This window comes from Hyperolius riggenbachi, chromosome 3, assembly GCF_040937935.1.
Source record: "Hyperolius riggenbachi isolate aHypRig1 chromosome 3, aHypRig1.pri, whole genome shotgun sequence".
Lineage (NCBI taxonomy): Eukaryota > Metazoa > Chordata > Amphibia > Anura > Hyperoliidae > Hyperolius > Hyperolius riggenbachi.
Genome location: NC_090648.1, coordinates 368,000,936 through 368,026,291, shown reverse-complemented (window position 1 = coordinate 368,026,291; position 25,356 = coordinate 368,000,936). Strand labels below are relative to the sequence as shown.

Genomic DNA, 25,356 nt, shown 5'->3' with positions numbered 1-25,356 from the left:
TTGTGTAAGTATACCCTCATACTACACAGAGGTGGTAAAATTGGTCAGTGATTGGCCAATCATAATTGAAAGTGTATACCAGGCTTTAGATGTGTGTTTGGCACAACTAAATGAATCTCTCCCCAGGTTTGATTTATGTTACACAAATTTGAAATACTGTAAATATTATAGGTCACTCATGATGTTTGAATGGCTATTCATGTTTGAATAGTAGATTTCATGTCAAATTAAACCTATTCTTTACCCATTGACTGGGATGTCTAAAATACCTGCATTTACATATCCCAGGCAAAAGGCAACCAATAAGCTACAGGTCAGCGCTACCAACAGTTAATGACAGAATTTTATTGTAAAATTGTAGACAATTGAACAAAAGGAGAAAAACCAAAAGGTCGCACCAGAATATGCTAATAATGTTACCTTCATTAATCACATGAAAGTATAAAAACCCCCCATAAAAACAGAGTAAAGGGGGTGGGGTATGGCTGCGATATAAAATGTATAGTGCCACAATAATTGCATATGTTTGTGTCTACAATCAAGGATATATGGGTAATAATAACAATAATTGCTCCCAATAGAATTACATCTCTTGAATAATTATATGAAACACCAACCAATAATATAAATAACATGTGAGAATATACAATCATAGAATAGAATGTGTGTTCAATGAAGAGAGAAATAAAGTGCAATGGTACATATATTACTCCTACGCAGCAGAGCAATAGTGCAAACCAACTGCGTCTGCAACGGCGCATGTACAGTATAAAGTGCAAGTGCTGTGCAGAAAGAGCCACCAAAGATATGGTAGGGAATGTATCGCACACGTGCCTCTGATAAATGCAAACATATGCAATTATTGTGGTACTATACATTTATTATTGCGGCCATACCCCGCCCCCTTTACTCTGTTTTTATAATACTTCAATGAGATTAATAAAGGTAACATTATTAGCATATCCTGGTGCGACCTTTTGGTTTTTCTCCTTTAGTTCAATTGTATTTACATATCCAGCAGTAAACGGTTTGTTGAAGATTCCCTTTATGGAGTTTCTGAGGAAATAGTAGTTTGCATTTTTTTTTTTACTAGTGTTTGAATATTCATGTGCAGCAAAATTCTTCAGTTTTAGAATTGATAGTAGAGTGTATTTATATCCAATGATCTTTGTAAAACAACATTGCCAAACTCGCCACTTACAACTTTTAGCAGTTATATCTGACTTACTGGAGTCTCTGCCTGGCAATGCCTTACATGCTAAATGTATTGTGTATGATCATATTGGTACTAGATTCTGTTTTTAGGACAGGACTGAGTGACCTTCCAGTGTCCCACAGGACTGTAACCAGTGATCAACACTGGGCAGAGGCCATAAGTGGTAGCAACAGAGAACAGGTGGGAGCTGCTAAATGGGGTAAGTCTCGAAGCGTATATGTTACGGCCAGAACCCGAAGTTTGGCCAGAACTAGAAGTGGCCGGCCACTTCGGGTTCTGGCCGGCCAATGCGCGAACTGGCCGCTGCGCTGCGGCCAATGTGAGAAATGAAACAATTCCTGTAAGGTTAATGTGATGTTGTGGCCGCAGCGCAGCGGGCAAAATGTATCACACATCTTTACTTTATTCAATGGCATTAAGCCGCCCGGCTTTTTCCTCTGCCTCTCTCTCCTCCTCCCCCCGCCTCTCTCTCCTCCCCCCCCGCCTCTCTCTCTCCTTCTCTTATGGGCACAGCCGGGCCGGGACACGCGTGTTCCTCCGGAGTCGTTCGTCGCGGCAGGGGAATCCTGCCGTTCTTGCAGAGCGGGTGCTGGCAGAAGCAATGTCTGCAGCCTCCCCGCTCTGCTCTCCTGCCGCGAGGAACGACTCTCCTGGACACGCGTGTCCCCGCCCGGCTGCCCATAAGAGAAGGGGAGAGAGAGGCGGGGGGGGGGGGGGGGGGGAGGAGAGAGAGGCAGAGGAAAAAGCCGGGCGGCTTAATGCCATTGAATAAAGTAAAGATGTGTGATACATTTTGCCCGCTGCGCTGCGGCCACAACATCACATTAACCTTACAGGAATTGTTTCATTTCTCACATTGGCCGCAGCGCAGCGGCCAGTTCGCGCATTGGCCGGCCAGAACCCGAAGTGGCCAGCCACTTCTAGTTCTGGCCAAACTTCGGGTTCTGGCCGTAACATATACAAGCCCAAGAGGAAATGGAGTGACACATTGGTGTTACTGAAAACAGACAGCAAGTGAAGTGTGGTCCGTTGTTAGTTGAGGAGCAGAAATGCAGACCTAAAACCAACAAACGTTGATTCTGCTAATACTTTTAATTACTAACTGTACATGGTTTATTGCAAGCTTCTGAAACGTTAGAGACTCTGTCCTAAAAAAAAATGCCCCTGAGGGAGGTACTTACTTCGGGAGAGGGAAGCCGCAATAGGATCCAGAGGCTTCCCACTTCCAAGGTAAGTACCTCCCCAGGGGCACTTTTTTTTAGTATAGAGTCCTCCGTCCCACGGTGGTCTCGCTCTGGCCCTCGCAATGCACAGCCGACAATTTGTCAGGTTGTGCAATATTTACCTTCCCTGGCTCCAGCAGGGGCGCTATTGCGGCTCTCGGCTTGGAAATAGACGGAAATAGCCGATCCCAGTCAAGTCCGCTCTGCTGCACAGGCGTCTTGCACCAGCGCAGTAGAGTGGACCTGACTGGGATCGTCTATTTTCGAGCCAAGAGTGTACAGTTCTGGTCCAGTTGTGTATAATGCCTGAAGAAGAAACTTAATGCTTCAAAAGCTTGCAATAAACATGTACAGTTAATGCTTAACGATATTAGCGGAATTTTTTGTTGGTTGAAAGCAGACAGATGACAGATTTTAACAAGAAAGGGAAAACTGCAGTTCAAGAAAGGTAATGGAGTAAGGGCAGAATTGTAATCAATAATTTACAGTCAAATCTATCAGGGCTGGAGTATCTGAATGTGACATTTTTCTTTGAGTGTTACAGACTGAATGAAAGTGTTATGATTAGAAATACATAGTGACTTTCAATTTACAATATAAATACCATGAAAGAAAACCGATGTAAGATTGTATGAGAAATGATCTGTTAAAGCCTAACCTCTACTTTCAGTCCTGCCTGGAAGCTGATGCCATCCGGTATGGTGGTCTGGAAATCTGCGATGGTATAATACTCTTCTTCAACATGTGGGGGAGTAGGAGGTGTTGGCAGATTTAGTCCCCGAGGCTGCGAAAACACGACAGAAAAGAACATTCATAATGAAAATCACTACAAGCAGCAAAATTCCAGGGCAGCCATTTGTAATAAAGCTACAGAGGGAATCTGTGCACCGGAGCTTGGCAATTACAGGTGCAGAGACTTTGGTTCTCTGGAATAGAAAAATGCTAACCATATTTGTAAGTGAGCAGGAAGGGTATAAAAAATAGTTTAGTTTAGCTATACAGGATTCATGAAAGGATATTTGAGTGTTAGATCTAGTTTTTGTGCAACTCGTTTGATAAAGAATAAGTGTGACAGAAGGATGAGTTGGAGGAGGATCATGGGTAGTTCCTAGTGTTCAGCTATTTGCCATCTGGGACTTGGCCTTAGCCATGACTATTAAAGAATTTGCAGTACACAGCCCATTGACTTTCATTATGGCCATATGCTGCTACTTTGTAAAGTGGTGATATGCAGCAGAAGTAACTAGCAGGATGTTTGAGGAAATACCTCTGTTGTTCACTACATTGTACAGAGATAAACACATATATTGCACTTTTCTCATGGTGGACTCAAAGCGCCAGAGCTGCAGCCACTAGGATGCGAATATCAAGCCCTAATCTCTCTATAAACCCTTATAAAGTGGTTATTAAGTCTGTCATTTTACAAATGCAGCAAAAGGCATGAAACCGCTATAAAGTACTGTAAAACTGCAAGAAGTGGCAATTATTTTTTTTTGGCGCTGACTGTTGCTTTTAATAGTGAGGTAAACAAAAACAAGTCATTATTTAAAAAAAAAGTTTTTCTGGTAAACAGTTATCTATTTGATAAACTGGCACATTGGCACCTTTTGGGCTTGGTGCAGGTCAGATGTCATCCGACAATAGGAAAATGGTCGGGCAGACAATGGAATCGGGGCTGGCAAATATGTGGGTGATGGGGGAGATGGTAATGAATGGAGAGTAGGACAGTTTAGGAAGCATAAAATGTGTGGTCAAGATGCCTATATTTTTTCTTTTCTTCTTGCTTAAAACATTTGATATTCCATTCCATTCCATGGTAGAACGAAAAGGAAATGTATTAAAAAGTAAGGAAAACATTGATTGTGGATTTGATTTTGATAGAATGTTGATAGCTTCAGGACATTGTGATGTGAAATGACCATATGGGGGGTGATGAGCACTGCAACAGCATCACTATGTCATCAGTGGTGGTGTGATTAATGTTCTGTGGTGTGAGAGTTTTGCTGAAACAAGTGTAGAGGTGCGTACACCCGCGTGATTTCTTCAAACGACGGATCATCAGACCCGCCCGTGGGGCGGCCGTTCTGACAACAATTTGCCCGCGTGTACAGTTTGTCGGCAGGCTGATAAGGCTGGATTGGACTGATCCGCCGAGCGGATCGGTCAATATCAGCCTGCCGACAGATTGTACACACGGGCAAACTGTTGTCAGAACAGCCGCCCCGGGGGCGGGTCTGACGACCCGTAGTTTGAAGAAATCAGGTGTGTGTACGCACCTTAGTGAAACAAGGCCGTAAAGCAAGTAAATTATCAGCAGGAGGGAGATAGCAATTGGCTCCTTGCTGTTCCAGAAATCTTCAGAGTAAATCCACACACACATATACTGCCAGCCACAGAGATCGGGAGTTAATCACTGATGTGATGCTAGCCTGGGGGGGTAACGTAGTTCGGGGTAAGCCGCGCAGGAGGTTTTCTCAGGCCCTGCTGGGCCGATTTGAATAATTTTTTTTTTTGCTGAACGCAGCTAGCACTTTGCTAGTTGCGTCAGCACTTCGATCGCCGCCGCCCCGCGCTCGATCGCCGCTATCCGCATCGCAAGACAGCCCCCCCCCAGACCCCTGCGCTGCCTGGCCTATCAGCGCCAGGCAGCGGCAAGGGGTGGATCGGGACTCCCTTAGACGTCACGGCGTCCGTGACGTCATCCCGCCCCGTCGCCATGGCCCTAGGCTCGCTACATGATTTAAAAAAAAAAAAAAAACAAAAAAACGGCTGCGCTGCCCCCTGGCGGTTTTTAACCTCCTTAGCGGTAACCCCGTGCTGGACATGGGGTAAGCCGCCGGAGGGTGCCACTCAGGCCCTGCTGGGCCGATTTTCATAATTTTTTGTTTTGCTGGACGCAGCTAGCACTTTGCTAGCTGCACGAGCACCCTGGGCTCGCTACATGATTTAAAAAAAAAAAAACTGCTGCGCTGCCCCTTGGCGGAATTTTTCATACCGCCAGGGGGGTTAATAGACGGCCAGGAGGTTTAAGTACTCCTTAATCAAAATTTGCCATGTTTGCTTCTTTCAGGATTTTATACGCCCTTGAGTAAGAAAATGATGGTTCCTCAATGTGCGGTATCAAATGTTAAACATGGAGGAGGAAGTGTGATGGTGTGGGGTTGTTTTGCAGGATCCAGGGTCAGTGGGCCAGATTTATCAAAGCATTACCGACCGTTTTTTCTTTTTAAACAGTTCTAACCAGCAGGGGGAACAGTTCTGCATGATAAGAAGACTCTTTAATCCTACTTAATAGCGTCAGTTTAGCGTGAATTTCTAGAAGTACACTACAGTTAAGAAAAGTGCAAATACATTCCTAAACGGCAGCAGATTAAAGAGAATCTGAGACGAGTATAAAACGTGCTTCTTCTCTTATATTCAGCAGGGGCATGTGTGCCCCTGCTAAACTGCCGCTATCGCGCCGCACAACGGGGGTACCTTACCCACCAACTCCCCCTCCGTCCTCGCCGGGGATCTCTTCCACATTGAGGCAGGGCTAACGGCTATGTCTTAATCTTAATAATTGGAACTTAAGTGTACCTGTAGGAATAGGGTGAAGCATCTGTAATAGTGAATCTAAAGGCACTTTAGAGCAATATTTATTTGCTCAAATTGACCGGGATTTCTGGAAACAACTATTCCCAGGTACTTGAAGGACTCTACCACTTTTAATTTGGAATTCGCTACAATAGGAGGTATTACAAGAAAGTCTACCGGCATAATACATGATTTATGCCAATTCACGGAAAGACCAGAATATTCTTTAAATTTATTAAGCAAACCAATGGTAGCTGATAACGAAGACTGTGTATCTGCCAAATATAACATATATAATATAACAAAATGTGTCATCCGCATAGAGCATTTTTTTTTCTTCAATATTGCAACATTGAAACCCAAAAATGTGAGGAGAGCCTCTAATACCCTGAGCCAGTGACTCAATAGAGATTGCAAATAACAACGGAGACGGGGCACTCCTGTCTTGTACCACGCTGCAACCGAAATGGGGATGACACAGAGCCATTGGCTCTAATAATTGCAGAAGGTGAATGATACAGTGTCTTCACCCAACTGATAAAATAAAGCCCAAATCACATATGTTCCAGCAACCCACATAAATACATCCATTCCATGCTATCAAAGGCCTTGGCTATATCCAATGCAAGAATTGCCCTGTTGCCCCCATTATCTGCTTGCGCTTGTAAATTTAAATAGTCGACAAATATTAGCAGTAGCTTTTTGAGGCATAAATCCCATCTGATCTGGAGAAATTAATGTTGCAATCACTTTAGATTATCTATTAGCCAAGGCCTTTGATATGATTTTGACATCAGTGTTCACCAATGAAATTGGATGATATGATTCAGCCTCTGCCTGGATTTTGACTATTCTCTGCCAGCCCCCTGCACCGACCTCTGCTGGGATTTTGACTGCTCTCTGCCTGCCACCTGCACCGACCTCTGCTGGGATTTTGACTGCTCTCTGCCTGCCACCTGCACCGACCTCTGCTGGGATTTTGACTGCTCTCTGCCAGCCCCCTGCACCGACCTCTGCTGGGATTTTGACTATTCTCTGCCTGCAGCCTGCACCAACCTCTGCCTGGATTTTGACTATTCTCTGCCTGCAGCCTGCACCAACCTCTGCCTGGATTTTGACTACTCTCTGCCTGCCCCCTGCACCAACCTCTGCTGGGATTTTGACTACTTTCTGCTGGCCCCCTGCACTGACCTCTGCCTGGATTTTGACTACACTCTGCCTGCAGCCTGCACCGACCTCTGCCTGGATTTTGACTACTCTCTACCAGCCCCCTGCACCAACCTCTGCCTGGATTTTGACTACTCTCTACCAGCCCCCTGCACCAACCTCTGCCTGGATTTTGACTACTCACTGCCAACCCCTGCACCGACCTCTGCCTGGATTTTGACTACTCTCTGCCTGCTGTATAAGACTGATCGCAAAGGGAAAAATCCAAAAGGATTCACGCTTCTACTGCCCCGATTGTGATGTCGCCCTCTGTGCCATTCCCTTATCCCAGTCTTTTTTTCTTCTTTTCTTTTAAATTTCTCCCACCTGCTCTCACCAACAGCCTCCATCCGCCTGAGGGAGATGCAGGGGTCACAGACGTGCACGCAGGCTGGCATCGGCTGTTCGGCCGCTCTGCCGCCGAGGAACTGACCCCAGTGTGCGCTCTCATGGACTCTAGAACATGCCACATGGACCCCGTCCGCCGGGATCTGTGAGCGAGGAGGACGCGGCCCGATTTCTGCATTCTGGGCAGGCTGAGGAGGCGGGCCACTGCGCCAGTTGCCAGGAGACCAGGACGCCGCATGAGGGGTGCATTGGGATCGCCAGATATCGGTGGCCGTCAGGGGGCCGTCCCCCTCCATTCGCCATCCGCTCACTGTGAGCCCATCTGCTGCTGCAGCCCCGCAGCCAGGCCATCCGTTCACCGCGCCACATCTCCGTCGGTGAGCTGCTCCCTCTCGGCATGCAGTCGCATCACGCGACTGCCAGGACACCAAAGGGCCGTTCAGCTGAAGCGGCCACCGCCACCCACGTGGAGCGACCATGGGCCCAGGCACTACACTGCTTCGCCCTGCCTCTGTGTCGCACACCACCGGTTCCTGGAAGCCACCTCGGGCACACTCAGGAGACCACAACAATCCAGGGGGCACATAGCTGCTGCCCTGATCAGCCTGGGCCTGATCGACCTGAACAGCTGCCGCAATCCACGTGGAGCAACCATCATCACTGGGCCCGTCTCTGCCTGCAACCACCAGCATATGGACATCTTGGGACTGAATAACAGACTGTACCAGGGGTGTCAATCTGCAGCACAAAAAGGTCCCTGCCTCTGCCTCTCTCCTCTCGCTTTTGGCTCTCTCTCTCTCTGGTTCCGCTTTTTCTCTTAGCTGTCCCTTCTCTCTCTATCTCTCTCCTTCTCTATCCACTCTCTACCAGGACACTCTGCTGTCCGCCTCCATCAGTTTCCTCTCTACTTTTTTGTGGACATTCGGAGCACCTGTCTTGTTGGAGCGTGTCGCTGTGTAGCGTCCAGTGCCGAAAATGGCAGCGCTCAGATCAGCTCTCAGGCTGCTCCTCCAGTCCCACTCTTTTCTGTTCCTGCTATCAGTGTACGTTTTGCTCTGTTTGTATTACGTTAATCTGTACGTGTATGCTGTAATGTTCTCTGTTTTTGCTTTCTATTTTTGCTTTATTGTTTATACGTTTGTACCATGCTTACCTGTACACGACGCTCTGCTTAATTGTACGCACAAGCTGTAATGTTGTCCTATGTGTGCTTGTCCCATGTCTATGTATGTACATGCTTAACCGTGCTATTTTTTGTTTTTCATCAACGACCCTGTATGCGCCAAAACCAATTCTGGGTACAACCCACCGGTTGTACTTGGCGGAAATAAATTCTGATTCTGAAATAAATTCTGATTCTGATTCTGAAATACACCACACACTGGAGGTGTATTAAGTACTCTATATATGTACATACTGTATAGTCTGGTGTCTTATTTGTTTCACTATTTTTTGTTTGTTCATAAATTTAATCATTTAAACAATTTTGTGTTGTAGTCTTTTATTATAAGCGGGATATCTACAAGACCTTTATTCTGATATATTTTGGGGAGTTATTACTTATTGGAGGCCTAAAATTCTTGAGAAAAATGTACCACTTTTAGACCCATAAATCCAGACAGAAATTAACTGCCAGGGAGGTTAACCTCTTGAGGACTGCAGGGCTAAACCCCCCTAGTGACCAGGACATTTTAGTAAAAAAGGCCACTGCAGCTTTAAGGCCAAGCAACAACATAGCACACAAGTGATTTCCCCTCCCCCCCTTTTCTCCCCACCAACAGAGCTCTCTGTTGGTGGAGTCTGATCACTCCCCCCAGGTTTATTTATTTTTTTAAATAAATATTGTTGTTCGCCTTTTTTTTTTTTTTTTTTTTTAAACTGTTCCTTTAAACCCCCTCCCTCCCCCCCAGCCAGCCAATCATGGTAATCAGCTCTCATAGGCTTCACCCTATGAGAGCCGATCGCTCTCTTGTTCCCCAGGGGGACAGCCGTGTCACACGGCTGTCCCCAGTGCAGCGCTGCTGCTGATCGCAGCGCTGCACCATATAAATAGACGGCGATCACGCCGTCTAACAGTCTCCTGAGCGGCAATAGCCGCTCTGAGACTGAAGGCCGCGCGGAACTCCGCCCCCCAAGCAGGAGATGTGCGCGCATCCTGCGCGCGATCTCCTGCAAACCAGAGCCCCAGGACTTTACGCCAATCGGCGTTAGGCGGTCCTGGGGCTGCCGCTGCGGCCACGCCCATCGGCGTGACGCGGTCGGCAAGAGGTTAAAGGGAACCCAAACTAAGTAAAATTATTTAAAATAAACACATGATGTATCTGGAAAATATTACATGCTTACCTCACTGACAGTTCTTCTCAGAAGCTCACCATTTGCTTCTTACAACAATTCCTTCCAGTTCTGACAAGATTTTGTCAGAATTGTGATATCAGTTGCTGTCAGTTACCACTGAAAAGACAACTGATGTGCAAGGTAATGTCCATGTTTCCCTATGGCTTATGTAGGTTGGTATTACAGTTTGACAGTGTGCTGAGACAGGAGCTGTTACAGGGTCATCCCCATTTTTACAACGGAGGACGGAGCATTCCATTGATTACAATGAACAAACAGGATGCGCCAGTGGAGAAAGATAGACTACACGGGAGTTAGGTATGATATGTATGTATATTTTATTTTAATTTTCAGTTCAGGTTTATTTTAACTGCCTCTGGATCTTGATGATTTAAATGTACGCCCTGTTTTGAGGCTGATATACCTGCCAGGGCGTAGATTTCAATCATCCCGCCACATGCTACTGCCGATCGCCTCGCTGTCTCCCCGTTGCAGATCACTCGCCTTGCCATCTATATGATGGCAGAGCTGCCTGAGCCGGTCTGGAGCCGATTTCATTGGCTCCTGACCCTGTCATCTGTAAGCAGTAGATCGCAGTGCTGTACAATGTAAATAAATGGCGGTTTCGTCTCTTACCGGTGATCGCTGCTGGTAGACTGGTGACGCAGCAGAGCTCCGTCACTCAAGCGGGGATGCGTATGCAATCCCTGCCCACCGCTCTTGACACCTTTCCGCGTTACGCGGTCCTGGGGCTGCCACCTTACCGACGCCTACTGGCGTTAGGCGGTCGGGAATTAATACTGGACCAGCACGTTTGAAATCTATGTCCCGCTTGTGGCTGCGCGGCTTTGACAGGTCGTAGATTTCAACGTTGCAGCTGCACAGTCCTGCCGCTCTGTCCCCGTCGCAACCCACTCGCCCTGCCGTCTATATGATGGCAGAGCTGTGTGAGCAGGTTCACCATTGGTTTACATTGATGGACAGCGTCACGTCACGCAGCTCTGCCTTCATAGGGACAGCAAAGAGAGGGACCTGCAGGTCTGTGCGGTGATTCTTCGGTAGGTGGTGTTTTGTGGTACCAGCAGTCTCTGGTCTTTGAGGGGCCAGAGACTGCTAGTATAGAAGTAGTTAAAAATTGATAAATGGGGGTGTTGGATACTGGCACAGGCATTAACTTTTTCTAGCACCACAACCCTAAGAATAGAGGAATAGAAAATGTCATGTAGCAGAGATTACGAGTATGTTTGCACTTACAATAGTGAGATCCCGACGGGGAGGTGGCCTCTGTCTCATTAATGGTGACTCTGCAAGAAAAAGGAGCATTAGTAGCACTATACAGTAACAGCTGCTGATTAGAATTGGGGCTTGTATCCATCAGGGGTCATTCACTGCGTTTCCCCGCATGCAAGTTTGGACTGGGAAATGCAGCCTATTAAAATGAATAGGTTGCCGTCTGATTCACAAGCGGGAAAAACAAGACGGCTTAAAGCAAACAACAACAAAAAAAAATTTAAAAAAAAAATCCCACCACACATGTTAATCCCTCTAGCGTGCATGGCATGCCTAGAGGGATGTGGATGCATTCTCGCATCACAGCTTGTGCTGGCAACATTACATTAAACACAGAATAATCAATGTGTACTTTCCTGTAGATTTATAAATGCTTGTGCTACCTTAGGCAGTGCTGTCTATTTCATTTCAACAACCCAAATGTGTGAAGTGCTGTGAAATCTCCTAAGGGGCCAATTGGCAAAAAGCTTTGGCTCATGTTCTGCTTGTCTCTCTCTTCAGCTCAGTTGCCTTGGCAACCATTCAACAATCTCACATATATGAAGGACCACCATCTTTGAAAACTACTATTTCCTGCAGAACAGTGATTTGGTTGCACCTAGAGTACGTTTTAGGGGTTTTTTAATGCTTTTATTAATAAATAAAATGATTATATCCCCTGCTCTATATCTTTGGCAGGGTTATGCACTAAGGCTGCTGTAGGGGAGCATCATCAGATTGAAGCAGGACACACAAGTCTCTACTACAGACTATGAACACGAGCAGCCATGAGTTGTGGTGAAGTCTCCAGTCAATGTGACAGGAGCTCAGGCAGTGTCCCCAGGCAAACCTTCAGTGGTCCTTTAATAACTGAGTTATTAAGTAGAGATGGTTAGTTAGATGCAAATAATTCTGTCTTGCATGCAAATATAATGCAAATTATAAGCAGCTTGAAACTGGGCCGATCAAACTCAGCAGGAAGTGTAATTGCTCAATTCTGAGCAGAAGACAATATGCAATAAAATGGAAGCTAGAAGAATTTGCAGCTCACTGCCCATCCCTCCTGCTGGAATGCCAGTTTGCAGACAAGCTGCCTCTCAGCACTTTGCTGGCTGCATGGCATTGTTTCATGCTATGTCACAGCCATTGCAGACATGCTCACATGGTAGACAGGAAAATGATTTACCTTGTAAACTATTTCTTTTCCTACAGAGAAGCTGTAATCTGTGTTTTGATGATCATATTCAGTTAAAGGGAACCTGAGACGAAAAGAGTTTCAGGTTCCATACTTGCCTGGGGCTTCCTTAAGCCGCCTAAAGGCAGCTCGTCCCTTGCCATTTCCCCGGATGACTCCAGTTGCCTCCAATTCAGCCCGAAAGCCTGAGTTGAGCTTCATTGCACATGCGTGGCTCATCGCGCTCCCAGCCCTGGTAGAGTTCTGTACCTGCGGAGTACTACTGCGCAGTGATAGGCTCACGAGTAGTCAAGAGTCCCTAAGGACTCAAATTTGTGAGTTCAATGAGGCTTAATTGCCTTAGCTGTGCAGCTGGATGACAAGGGGTTAGTTACCCATAAGTCCGTTGTCCTCCCTGTGCTCAAAACAGCTTGCATGCGTCCAACTGGACATGTTGCATGCCTCGAAGGAGGAGGAGGAAGTGCGCGCGTTGCAAGCGGTTTTGAGCGCAGGGAGGATAACGGACTTATGGGTAACTAACCCCTTGTCATCCAGCCGCACAGTTAAGGTAATTAAACCTAATTTAAATTACAAATTTGAGTCCTTAGGAACTCGTGACTACGCGTGAGCCCATCACTGCTACTGTACAAGTGCAGAACACTCCCAGCCCTGGAAGCATGACTTGGCCAAGCGGTCGGGCTGAATTGCGGGTGACTGAAGCCACCCGGGGAGATGTTAAGAAACGAGATGCCTTAATGGGGCATATGGAAGCCCCAGGTAAGTATGGAACCTGAGACGCTTCATGTTTCAGGTGCACTTAAAATATAAATAGGATTTTCTATCTCATTTTTGGCAGTCGTATGCCTATTAACCCTCTGGGTGATACAATTATATCGCCCAGGAGGTGGCGCAGCACTATTTTTAAATTTTTTTTATTTTTTAAATCATGTAGCGAGCCCAGGGCTCGCTACATGATAGCCGCAGCGCAGCGGCATCCCCCCACCCACTCCGATCGCCTTCGGCGATCAGAGTAAGCAGGAAATCCCGTTCAGAACGGGATTTCCTGCTGGGCTTCCCCGGTCGCCATGGCGACGGGGCGGGATGACGTCACCGACGTCATGACGTCAGAGGGAATCCCGATCCACCCCTCAGCGCTGCCTGGCATTGATTGGCCAGGCTGCGCAAGGGGTCGGTAGGGGGGGGGGGCTGCACGGCGAGCGGCGGCGGATCGGAAGTTACACGCAGCTAGCAAAGTGCTAGCTGCGTGTAACAAAAAAAAAATTATGCAAATCGGCCCACCAGGGCCTGAGAAATCCTCCTGCGCGATATACCCCGAGCTCAGCTCGGGATTATCGCTCAGGAGGTTAAACTGTATAAAGCAGCTGGATGCAAAGAGCATTTCATGTGGAAATCTGGGTAAAGAATTTCAGCTTTGAATAGAGTGCAGAAAGCTTAGAACAGCTGTTGGGTTTATTCATTTATTATTGTTGCTGATTTCACCTCTCACTTAAAGGAAACCTAAACTGAGAAGAATATGGATTTTTCATTTTAAAATAATACCAGTTGCCTGACGTTCCTGCTGATCCTGTGTCTCTAATACTTTTAGCCACAGCCCCTCAACAAGCATGCAGATCAGGTGCTCTGACTGAAGTCAGACTGGATTAGCTGCATGCTTGTTTCAGGATGTGTGACTCAGCCACTACTGCAACCATAGAGATCAGCAGGACTGCCAGGCAACTGGTATTGCTTAAAGGGAAACATCCATATCCCTCTGTAAGGGCCCTTTTCCACTAGTAATCGCAATCACAAACGCCAGGGTTTGCGATTTTTTATTATTTCTGTTATGCGATTGCGATTTTTCATTTGCATTGCATTATCACTCTAAAAATCGCTCCAGAAAGCAATTGCGATTTTCAAATTGAATCACTATAGTGGAAAATACTTCTCATGATTTCTATGATAAAGTAACAGCCCTAGCGATTTAAAAATCACTAGCGATTTTGCAATTCAGCTGTGTAGTGGAAAAGGGCCCTTTAGGTTCCCTTTAAAGAGATAAGCCTTCATTTCCAGCCATGCCAAATGGTAGTCCGGGTATAACACAATACTAGTTGATAACAAATTAGGCAACCAAATTCAATGCCAGGCAGCAGCTAAATGAAATAAAGTTCTGGAATGCATAGCATGGGGAATAAAATCATAGAACATTAGTATAATAATCCCTCTGCATAAATCACTTGCAAGGTCACATCTCTAGTATGGGATCAAAAGACAATGTAGAAGGTCTGCACAATGCCAAAGATAAACATTTATTATCGGACGTATCCAATCACAGCACCATAGCTATGACTAAGGACCAGTGAGGTTCGAAACACGTCAGCAGCGTGTGATTATGTTGCAGGGATTGGCTATCCTCGGTCGAGCACTGCCTTCTAACTGTGAAGTGAAGCGATATTTCACCTCGCTGTTTGGAGTATGGGATACCACACTACAAAAAGGACATTGACATTACAGAGATACAAAGATGGGCAAATATATTAATCTACAAAATTGGACATACTGGGTTTATTTCAGGGCTGTGGAGTCGGTCCGAAAATCCACCGACTCCGACTCCTCAGTTTAGGATTACACTGACTCCGACTCCTCTAATTTGCATATTACAATTTTGTTGATTAAAAGTATGTAACGTGAAATTCGTCTCTTAACTGCCAACACTTAGGAATTTTACAAGACAACTGAATTGAGAAGGATATGTAGACTACTATATTTATTCCCTTTAGACTAAAACTAGTCCTTGGTAAGAGTACTTGTAAAAGGTACAAACCGGAACAAAGAACATCTATCAGGCCCTAGGTGCATGTGCATGTGGGTGCATGTATGAATGATGTGCAGGTACTCTGCAGGGAAATGAGGAGATTCTTCCTCTATTACACATTCTTCATGCACAATCTGAACCAGGTTTATGGGTGATAAACACCTCTGTGTTCAATGTGCACAACATTCTCAGTGGATTCCCTGCAGCTCTGTGGGGAGAGCATATGTAGAGTATAGTACTACTATGTGACAAAGTAAACCTGAGACAGATGAAATTAAAGTTTTATACATACCTGGTGCTTCCTCCAGCCCCTTCAGGATAATCAGTCCCTCGTTGTCCTCCTCCACCACCTGGATCTTCTGCTATGAGTCCAGGTACTTGAGCCAGTCTGGCGTAGTGCGCATGCACGCACTCCGCCGCCGGGAGCGTACTACACCTGTGCAGTTGCAGAATGTTCCTGGCTGTAGGAGCGGCATGTGGCCGGACTGCGCTGACTGACTGAATTACCACAACTCGTAGCAGAAGATCTGGGTGGTGGAGGACAGTGAGGGACTGATTGGCCTGAAGGGGGCTGAAAGAAGCTCCGGGGTATGTATAAAACTTTACTTTTCATCCGTCTCAGGTACCCTTTAATTTGTAGTCACCAAACCAAATTTTAACAACATATCAAATTATTTGATTTCATGAGCAAAGAGAGTGCATACATTTGCATAAATCAGCATCAATGCAGAATTATTTCCATCTCATTGACCATCTCTATTAGTGACACAGCTACACATCAGGCTTTATTCTTACAGCATAGATGTTATTTAGTATATATAAGAGATTCCTGTGTACACATTATATATACAGTCACAATCAGATATGTATATCTGACTTTAAAAATACGGGGACTGCTTTATTGAAGCAGCACAAGTAACTCATTTTGATTGGTTTATCTCATTTTTGTGGACTGAGCACAGCTATTTCTGTATATATACTGTATATATACATCATTTTTAATGACTATTATCTGAGAAATAGAAAATGTTATCATATTTTCTATTTTAATTACAGTCACAAATTCATTAGGAGTCGGAGCATTTTTTCCCGACTCCGACCCCAGGCACCCAACATTGCTCCGACTCCACGACTCCGACTCCACAGTCCTGGTTTATTTAGCTTGGAAAAAGAGAAGACTGAGAGGTGATCTGATAAACATGCAGAAATACATAAATAAGACCATCACAAAAGATTGGTAAATAAGGCTTTTAACCACATTAGAGGTCAAGAAAAAGACACCGAGAGCCCAATATGGTGTAGTATGCTCAGGACAATAGTGGATAATGTAATGTGAGAAGGTTATACTCACAAACAAGGGTTACCGCTGAGGCAACCACTGTGAATGCAGGTGAGGAGATTAGACCTGTCCTCACTCAGGGTTAAGAAGTCGCTCTCTGTAGATAGAAGAAAGGTAGGGGTGGGTCCCCCTTCCACCAAGGGTGGACACTAATGACTTTGATGAACAGAGGCGCCAGCAGAATAAAAACAACAATTAAAAGTTTTAAAATATGCTGGGGAGGCAGTGGTGGACTTACCTCCGAAAGCAGACTAGACTACTTGTCTGACATAAATAAACAATTTATTAGTACCCCAATAGATGCAACGCGTTACGCAGGACCAAGCCCGCTTCATCAGGCAATAAAACAGGGGACAAAACAGTAGCTCTCAGGTAGCACATATAGCGCCTCTGTATAGGGGCCTCACTTCTCATGAGCCCTAGTGATTTGTGATGTTAAATCTTACATTTGCAGCTCCCAGTGACAGGTCAGTTGGTAGGGAGGGGTGCTTGGAGAGGGATAAGTGCATGCAGTGCCCCCTGCTGGTCACATAATCTATGATTGAGTGCAACTGAGCTCTCTCCTAACTATAACCATCCTATTCAGCTCTTGCTAGATTTGGTACTGCAGACACAGGTGCATGCATTTGCATCTTTTTATTGGCTGACAGGCTGTCGTGGACTACTTTAAAAGTCAAGTTGCTGTCTTGTAGTGAGCATTCGCTTCTTGTGTTTTGCAGTTTTAAAAGAGAATCAGCAGTTCCTATCCTGCAGGTTTGGCAGATGCCGCATCAGGAGCATTATGAGGGATGTCACTTGTATCCGATTGTTCGGCCCTTGTAGGATTAAGGGACTTCACACCACTTTCACTTACCTATGACTTATGGCATTTAAATACTGTAGCATAAAAATCCTACAATCCATATAAAGAAACCGGTACTTATCCGTTAGCCGGGCGCATCCTCTAGGTGGCGACAAAACTCCACCAGAGTTACATCTTTCCTTACTATCCATGTCGGCCTGGAGGGGGAATAGTAATTAGCGCCACCTGCCGGATGTGCCCAGCTAACGGATAAGTACCAAGAAACCTAAGGTGCTAATATGTTTGCATGTGGTGATTCAGTGTTTGTTTTTGTTTTTTTTTTGATCCTTCAGAGGCCAGGGAGTGTATATTGATTGAACATTGATAGAGGGAGAGCATGCTTCTTCCTCCGAGTCTTCTTTGCTAGTTGACAGTCACCACCATAAGCCTGGGGCCATACACCCTGATGCATGTTGGTGGTTACCTCTACCATGGTGGGCACCAGGGTTGGGATCAGCCTCTTTGTCCATGATACAAGGGCTTTGGGGAAGAGATGGAGGCAGAGCCCCCCACATCATGGACCATGTGGGCTGGTAAAGTGCAGGTTGCAGAGCCCCACACGGTCCAGGCTCTGAATTCTGGCCATAACAGACTGCATGGGTGACAAGGGGTTAAAGAGGCTTGGGTGGGAGGACCCCATGCTGTCCATTTTCTTAAAAGTATAAATAAAATTGATTTTATTAAAAACTACAAGTTTTTAGGGAAAAAATGGCTAGTTCCCACCATTTTCCTTACTCCACATTGCGAATTTTGTGAAGGTAGCATGCATAGGGACTTTGTAATTAACTGCCAATACCAGTGGTATTGACTTTAAATGGTAAATGGGATTCTGAATTTCAAGCATTCTGCATTCCAAATTAGAATTAGTTATGTTGAATTTCAACATAACGAAAAATTCAACATAACGAAAAATTCAACATAACTAATTTGGAATGCCGAATTCTTGAAATTCAGTATCCCAGGAATCGCTTACAATAATGTAGGACATGCAATTTTATTGAAATGGTATGTTGGCACGGTGGAATCTGTTGACATAACGCGAGGCATCCTATGCGGTACCAGACAATGGAAAAGTATGGTTCACTGCAAACATTAACTATATTGCTTCACTGTATGGGACACATTGCACCTTTTCCCTTCTGTTTTGTTGCAATCATGTTTTCACAGGGCACACAACGCCCCAGTGTGAAACTAGTCTGATTCTTATTTCTGGTTTGTTAAAGGACAACTGAAGTGAGAGGTATGTGGAGGCTGCCATATTTATTTCCTATCAAGCGATACCAGTTGCCTGGCAGCCCTGCTGGGTCTATTTGGTTGCAAAAGTGGCTGAATCACGCAAGACACAAGCATGCAGCTTATCTTGTCAGATGTGACAATAATGTCAGAAACACCTGATCTGCATATGCTTGTTCTGGGTCTGTGGCTAAAAGTATTAAAGGCAAAGGATCAGCAGGACTGGTATTGCTTAAAAGGAGATAAGTATGGCAGCATCCATATAACACTCTTCAGTTGTCTTTTAAGATCAACACTACAATGCAGTACATTAAAAATGTCTCCTGAAGAACCTTAGTTTATGGCGATTAAGCTGAATCAATTTGGACAGAGATATATATATATATATATATATATATATATATATATATATATATATATATATATATATATATATATATATGTGTGTGTGTGTGTGTATATATACATCGGTACGTGCTTTTGTTGCTTGGGGTATGAGCCTCACATTTAGGCCTCCTAGATGTTTATTGTTATATATATTCTTACTTCTTTTGAAGTCTGTGATATGGGCCTGGTGACTAGAGCCATCTCTGTCTCGACCAGTGTAGTTCGGCTGTCTGGAAAGCCCATCTAGGTCTAGAGCACTTGAATTAGCACTTGATCCTGAAGCCAGTTTCTGAGCCAATAGGTCCCCACTAATTTTCTTCAGGTAGGATGCTGGGGCCCAGCCCTCTGCACCTTTGTACCTAGGAGAGACAAGTCATTTAACAGATCACAGCAGCAGACAATCCATTCCCGAAGATTACAGAACTCCAGGCACTATACAGACATGCTCCCAAGATTCTTGCATAATGTGTTACTGTGCTGCAGAATGCTGATAAAAAGTAATGTCGCTATCTTTGCAGATGATATAAAATAATGTAGAAAAATTACATCTCCTGGGTCATTAATAGACTAATAGTGAGTTAGAGCTTGTTTCTACACACGGACTTTGGATGCAGAAAAACTGGCTCCAGTGATTGCCTATGGGCCTGTTTCCACTAAACGCAGTTTTTTTTGATGCAGAACAATTATGGATGGCATGTTGCAGATCAGATTCTGAATGCATAAATACTGACTCCAATGAATGCCTATGAGTCTGTTTCCACTAATGTTTTCACTGCATGGGAAATGGATGCATGATGCCGACATCTGCATCAGAAAAATCGCTTTTAGTGGCAACAGGCACATAGGCATTCATTGGAGTCAGTTTTTCTGCATCCACAATCCGCGTTTAGTGGAAACAGGCACTAAATGGCCACATCCAGAAATCTGGATCCAGAAAAACTGACGCAGAACTAGTGGAAATAGGCCTTACTGTGCTACTACAGATGCAGGCATGCTTCAACAGTAAGAGACTTTACGTGATAAAACAAGGACATCCTGAACATATTCAAAGAATAATAGTAAATAAATAAAACACTGTACACATAACTGCAACTTTTTAGCAACCCCACCATGTTTTCATATGACCCATAGCATGGTTGGAAATCGCCACCAAGGTTTTTTTTGTTTTTTTTTAGAAAATCCCTTTCCGCCTGGAAATCATCTTTGGCAGCCCATATGAATGGTGGAAACAAAGCCAGATTACTGGACAAAATGAGGCCTATTGCATCACTGGTCACTTCAGAACCAGCAGGGTTGTAGCGTAGGATACAATCTGGTGGTTAGATTAGATTTAGATACATTAACGATACAAAAGGTGATATCTGGCACATGTTTATCACAGCTGTGAAAAAATGAGAACAGGCTGAGAAAGTTACAGTTGCTATTCCATGCGTGTACATACAGAGGTATACAATATATCCATCAGGACTGGTATGTGAACAGACTGTTGCCTATGTAAATCTCTTAACACATGTGATAACCATCGGCCAAAATGGCTGATAATGACCATTTTATCCAATGATCTTTCTGTGTATACAGCGGCTGTCAATCGATCCTGCTCAGGTGTCAGAAGTCATTGAGGCATGTCCGATTACAACATTATTTTTAACCCCCCCAGCCAATGGAAGCCGCTCGGATCGTTGTCCCTTCACCCTCTCCATAGCAACAGAACACATTGCTAGCCTCTAGGCTAGGGATGTGTCTATACAACAACGTTCCTAAAAATCATCTTTCAAGGGATTGTTTCCCGATCCCCGACAGGCAACAGTTATCGTATGTAGCTTTACATCTACAGACAGATGGTATAAGGTGAGGTGTGTAAGAAATTACTACTACTGATGCTCGGGAACTCATGGAGAAGCAATGGTCAGCTGATAGATTTGCAAGGCTCTTATTTGCTGTGATCGCTTCCTGCTCATAATCATTACCAGCAAATCAGAGCCTTACAGATCTAACACCTACCGTAATCAACCTGATCAAATGCTTCTCTATGACTTCTCATACACAGCAGCTTCAATAATGGAGACAGGAAAGTTGTATTTCAGAAATCTAACAAAGATATGCAACAAAGGGCTGACTACTCTTAATAATATAATAATATATGAGGCTTTCAAATGAGCCAATCAAAATTGACAGGAAGTAAATACAATTTGCACACAACTCTGAAGTAACAGCATCTCAATGACTTCATATTGGAATCATTCTTTCACTCAACTATTGCAATCACCATGCTTTTAGGTTTTTGTTTTTTTTATATGATTTTTATTTAACCAAAGTAAGTTCATACATGAAGTCTCAAAAGTTTGTGCAAACATCTTTAATCAATGCCGTGATTTTCAATTTGAAAACTTTGTTTAATTTAATCAGAATTTGCTCTCACGTCAGCCCACCTTGGAGCACAACCTCGGTGTAAAATAATTGCTTTATCATCTTCAGTTATCGTGCTGGTGAAATCTACAACTGCAGTATTTTTATAATTCTGGCCCTTTCACACTGTGGGCCTGATGCACTTCAGTACAGTAACTTTTTACTGTTACTAGCACAGGGGAAGTACCGGCCATTAACCCATTAGTGGCATGTGTGTTACAGCGGTAGTAATGCACGTGCTGCTAATGGGTTAACAGCCCATGCTCCCCCAGCACTGGTTATGGTAACACTGCTGTGAATCAGGCCCAGTGTCTGTTGTGTTGTAGTGCAATTTCTATGGTATGGCAATATTCCTATGGTGCTTTCACTTTGAGTGTAGTGTGCAGTGTGGTGTGATCAGACGCAGTAACACAGCATGATGTGCTTTAGCCAAGCAGTGTGTTTGTTTACAGTGGCATATGCTGAATGCTTCATTCCGTCACACCGCACATCTAAAACGCGGTACGGCTTTTTGGCACCATTGCGATGGTATTGCAATGTGCAGAGTGTGAAAGGACACTAAGACTGTAGCCAGAAAAAAACAGACTACCAGGGCTGATTATAAGAGGCATGCGGGGGTAAGGACATGCAGTTACATACACTGGTAATAGAGTTCCATATTTTTATTAGACATTGTCTTTAAATATACGAAAAAGGTCAGATGCTAAAAAAGTATAGTTAGGACACATTCAATTTAGATTTAAATTAAATTTAGAGGGCAAAAACTAGGGAAAAAATATATATCTGGTGGGTCCATGTTCCAGGAGCGTCTTGTACATGTTCTTCCCCAATTAGTATCCTCCTGTGCCCCCTTCTGTACTCCCAGGTTTCTTCTTCTTTTCCCAGGTGTCCCCCCGTCTGTCTCCATCTGTCCCCTTATGTCCTCACTTTTGTTCCCAGGTGTCTACCCTTCTGTCTCCATTTGTCTCCAGGTGTCCCCTTCTGTCTCCAGGTGTCCCCTTCTGTCTCCAGGTGTCCCCTTCTGTCTCCAGGTGTCCCCTTCTGTCTCCATTTGTCTACTTCTGTCCCTAGGCGTTCCCTTTTGTTCTCAGGTGTCCCACACTTCTGTCCCTTGTGTGCCCTCTCTGCCTGCTCCTCCTCTTCCCTCCTCCATGTCCCTGCTACCTCCCCTATGTCCCTGCTACACTCCCCCATGTCCCTGCTTCTCATGTAAATGTATATTGTAGTGGCAGCTGGGTCTTACCTACTCCAGCAGCGCCCGCAGGGATAGCTGACATGATCAGTACAAGCCGTTCACTAGAGGGAGAAGTATGGAAGAGACGAGGTCAGCTATCCCCGCGGGTGCTGCTGGAAGTAGGTATGGCACAGCTGCATCTACATTATACAGGATACAAGGCAGTTTGGCGGGGACACAGAGGAGGGAAGCGGAGGAGCAGGACAAAGCGGGCACACAGGGCACAAGAAGGCAGGACAACACAGGAAATCCCTGTGGCGTTTGTAAGTCGTGGATTCCCTGCCTTTGCCGTATAAGATGCAGGGACTTTTTCTCTCCATTTTTGAGAAGAAAAAGTGCATCTTAAATGGCAGAAAATACGGTACTTCATATTACCGTATTTCATATTACAAAATTACCTGATTTTCCACCAGCCTTCTAAATTCTTCTGAATGACCTCTACCACAACGCCTTTATCCAGGGTGATTTCATCTTGATCTCTTGCTGTGTATGGATAGATCACGCTGTATTTCTCTTCTGTTGTCAAAAGGTGACATAAGCATTAAGACAGACGTTGTGCAGCACAAATCAGTACTTCTCATTTTACACATTGTTTTCCTACGTCTTACAGTGTAATCTTACATCCCAATATGATAAAACCACAATCATTCATTTTGGCTGGGGCTATGAAAATAAACGTTGTGACAGAATCAGTACGCCAAATCTCGAATACAGAAAAATGATTTTCTATCCCTTTAAATGCAGAGCAATGCTGAAATTGCATGTGTCGTCCTCTAATTCAAAGTGAGGCCTCAAAATCACAAGAGAGGACTTATAGTTCTCTTTTTTGTAAGAAAAACACTAGGACAAACTAAAAATTAAAGGAAAATGCTAGGCACACACTATACAATTTGTGGAAGATCAGCCAAACACATATCGCTCTTGTATTGCTAACCCCTCCACGCACGCACGCACGCACGCACACACACACACACACACACACACTACCCCACACACACACACCAACACACACACACACACACACACCAACACACACCACACACACACACACCATGCTTTAGCGAACATAAGTCAGGTACAAGCAGGTCAGACCAAAATATTTCAAGTGATTACAGGGCTGAAACTATATAGTCGACAAAAAACACCAAACTACCAAGCCAGTATATGTCGCACACTAATAGTATAGAATAAAATTCATAGCGATTTGTTTATTGCAAAAATATATAAATTGTTTATTGATTTTTTTTTTTTTATTAGAAAAAAGATTGGTAAAAGCTAGTCCAAGCTTATTTATCAGTGATCACCAAGCCACCCTTAGAATGCACCCGTATGCCCCATCCCTTAATATAAAAACCCTCGCCTTATATATCATAGACCATGGTGGTACTCCTCAAAGCCTCCAGTAAGAAACGTGAGGTATCCTGAGTATACCGTCAAAGTGACGATCAGGTAAACATTTTTAATACTCTCACAGAGGCAGAAAAGTAGGGACCAATATGATCACGTATATATTGCTCGAAGCTCCGGGGACGGGGCGAAATGCATTAGCGCGACTTACTAACATATCCGCACGCTGAGCCGCCATGTCAGCGTGGTAACTATACTGCTGAACTACAGAAAGAGTCTGGGCCCAGTGAAATACTATGGAGACACACAGCGCAACAAAAAGCCGATAAGTATATATACAAGCTACATATCTGTGGATATCAATCTGTGTAGAAGTCCCTGTTGCGAGTGGACAGGTGGACGAGCGTTTTGCTGTTCTAACGCTATCTTTGGAAATTTATAGATACTGCTAAACAAGAGGACTATACAGATAGTTTCAGACATCAGATAAGTTTCAAGACATAAGGTGGTCTGATCAGATGGTGGTCACTATGAACATTGTTGTTTCAACAAAGACACCTATGTATGCTATCTATGCTGCAGCTTTCAATCTAGATCCGGAATCAATTCCATTATGTGGTGTATTTTTTTGAAAGCATGCTAACGTTTCTTTTTTCTGATGGTACCACAGTTTTTTTGCGTGGACAATTCAGTTTGTGTGTACGGACACCGTGAGCCTAATAGGCCTCAAGTTTTCACAAACTGAAAGTTTGAATAGGCCCAAGTAGTATATGAACTATATGTGATGAGGATACCATGCGTAATATGTTCTAAATTTGAACTGGCGGCAATATATACGTGATCATATTGGTCCCTACTTTTCTGCCTCTGTGAGAGTATTAAAAATGTTTACCTGATCGTCACTTTGACGGTATACTCAGGATACCTCACGTTTCTTACTGGAGGCTTTGAGGAGTACCACCATGGTCTATGATATATAAGGCGAGGGTTTTTATATTAAGGGATGGGGCATACGGGTGCATTCTAAGGGTGGCTTGGTGATCACTGATATATACGGTAAGCTTGGACTTGCTTTTATCACTCTTTTTTCTAATAAAAAAAAAAATTTCAATAAACAATTTATATATTTTTGCAATAAACAAATCGCTATGAATTTTATTCTATACTATTAGTGTGCGACATATACTGGCTTGGTAGTTTGGTGTTTTTTGTCGATGGTTTGATGTTGCCAGTGTCTGCACCTATTGCTCTGATATCATTTTTCAGATATAATTTTGCATAAATCGAATTTATATATATAATTTTTGTAGCTGAAACTATATAGCCCCAAGAAAACAACAATAATTGGGTCCCCTGCAGAAAACTCTCCCTCCAGAAGCCCAAAACAGCCCCCCCCCCCCCTGCAGAGATA

At 44.4% G+C, this 25,356-nt stretch overlaps 1 protein-coding gene across 6 annotated transcripts in view; it reads right to left on the bottom strand.

Annotated features, from left to right (window-relative positions):
* SH3PXD2B (SH3 and PX domains 2B) overlaps positions 1 to 25,356 on the bottom strand; it is a 293,221-nt gene that overhangs the window by 5,605 nt on the left and 262,260 nt on the right. For all 6 annotated transcript variants that reach the window (XM_068277154.1, XM_068277153.1, XM_068277149.1 and 3 more), the window contains 4 exons: positions 22,997 to 23,114; positions 19,118 to 19,317; positions 11,158 to 11,207; positions 3,098 to 3,223 (listed from right to left, as the gene is read on the bottom strand). In XM_068277154.1, coding sequence (XP_068133255.1) covers positions 3,098 to 3,223; positions 11,158 to 11,207; positions 19,118 to 19,317; positions 22,997 to 23,114 — 494 coding nt within the window. The remainder of the gene's footprint in view (positions 1 to 3,097; positions 3,224 to 11,157; positions 11,208 to 19,117; positions 19,318 to 22,996; positions 23,115 to 25,356) is intronic.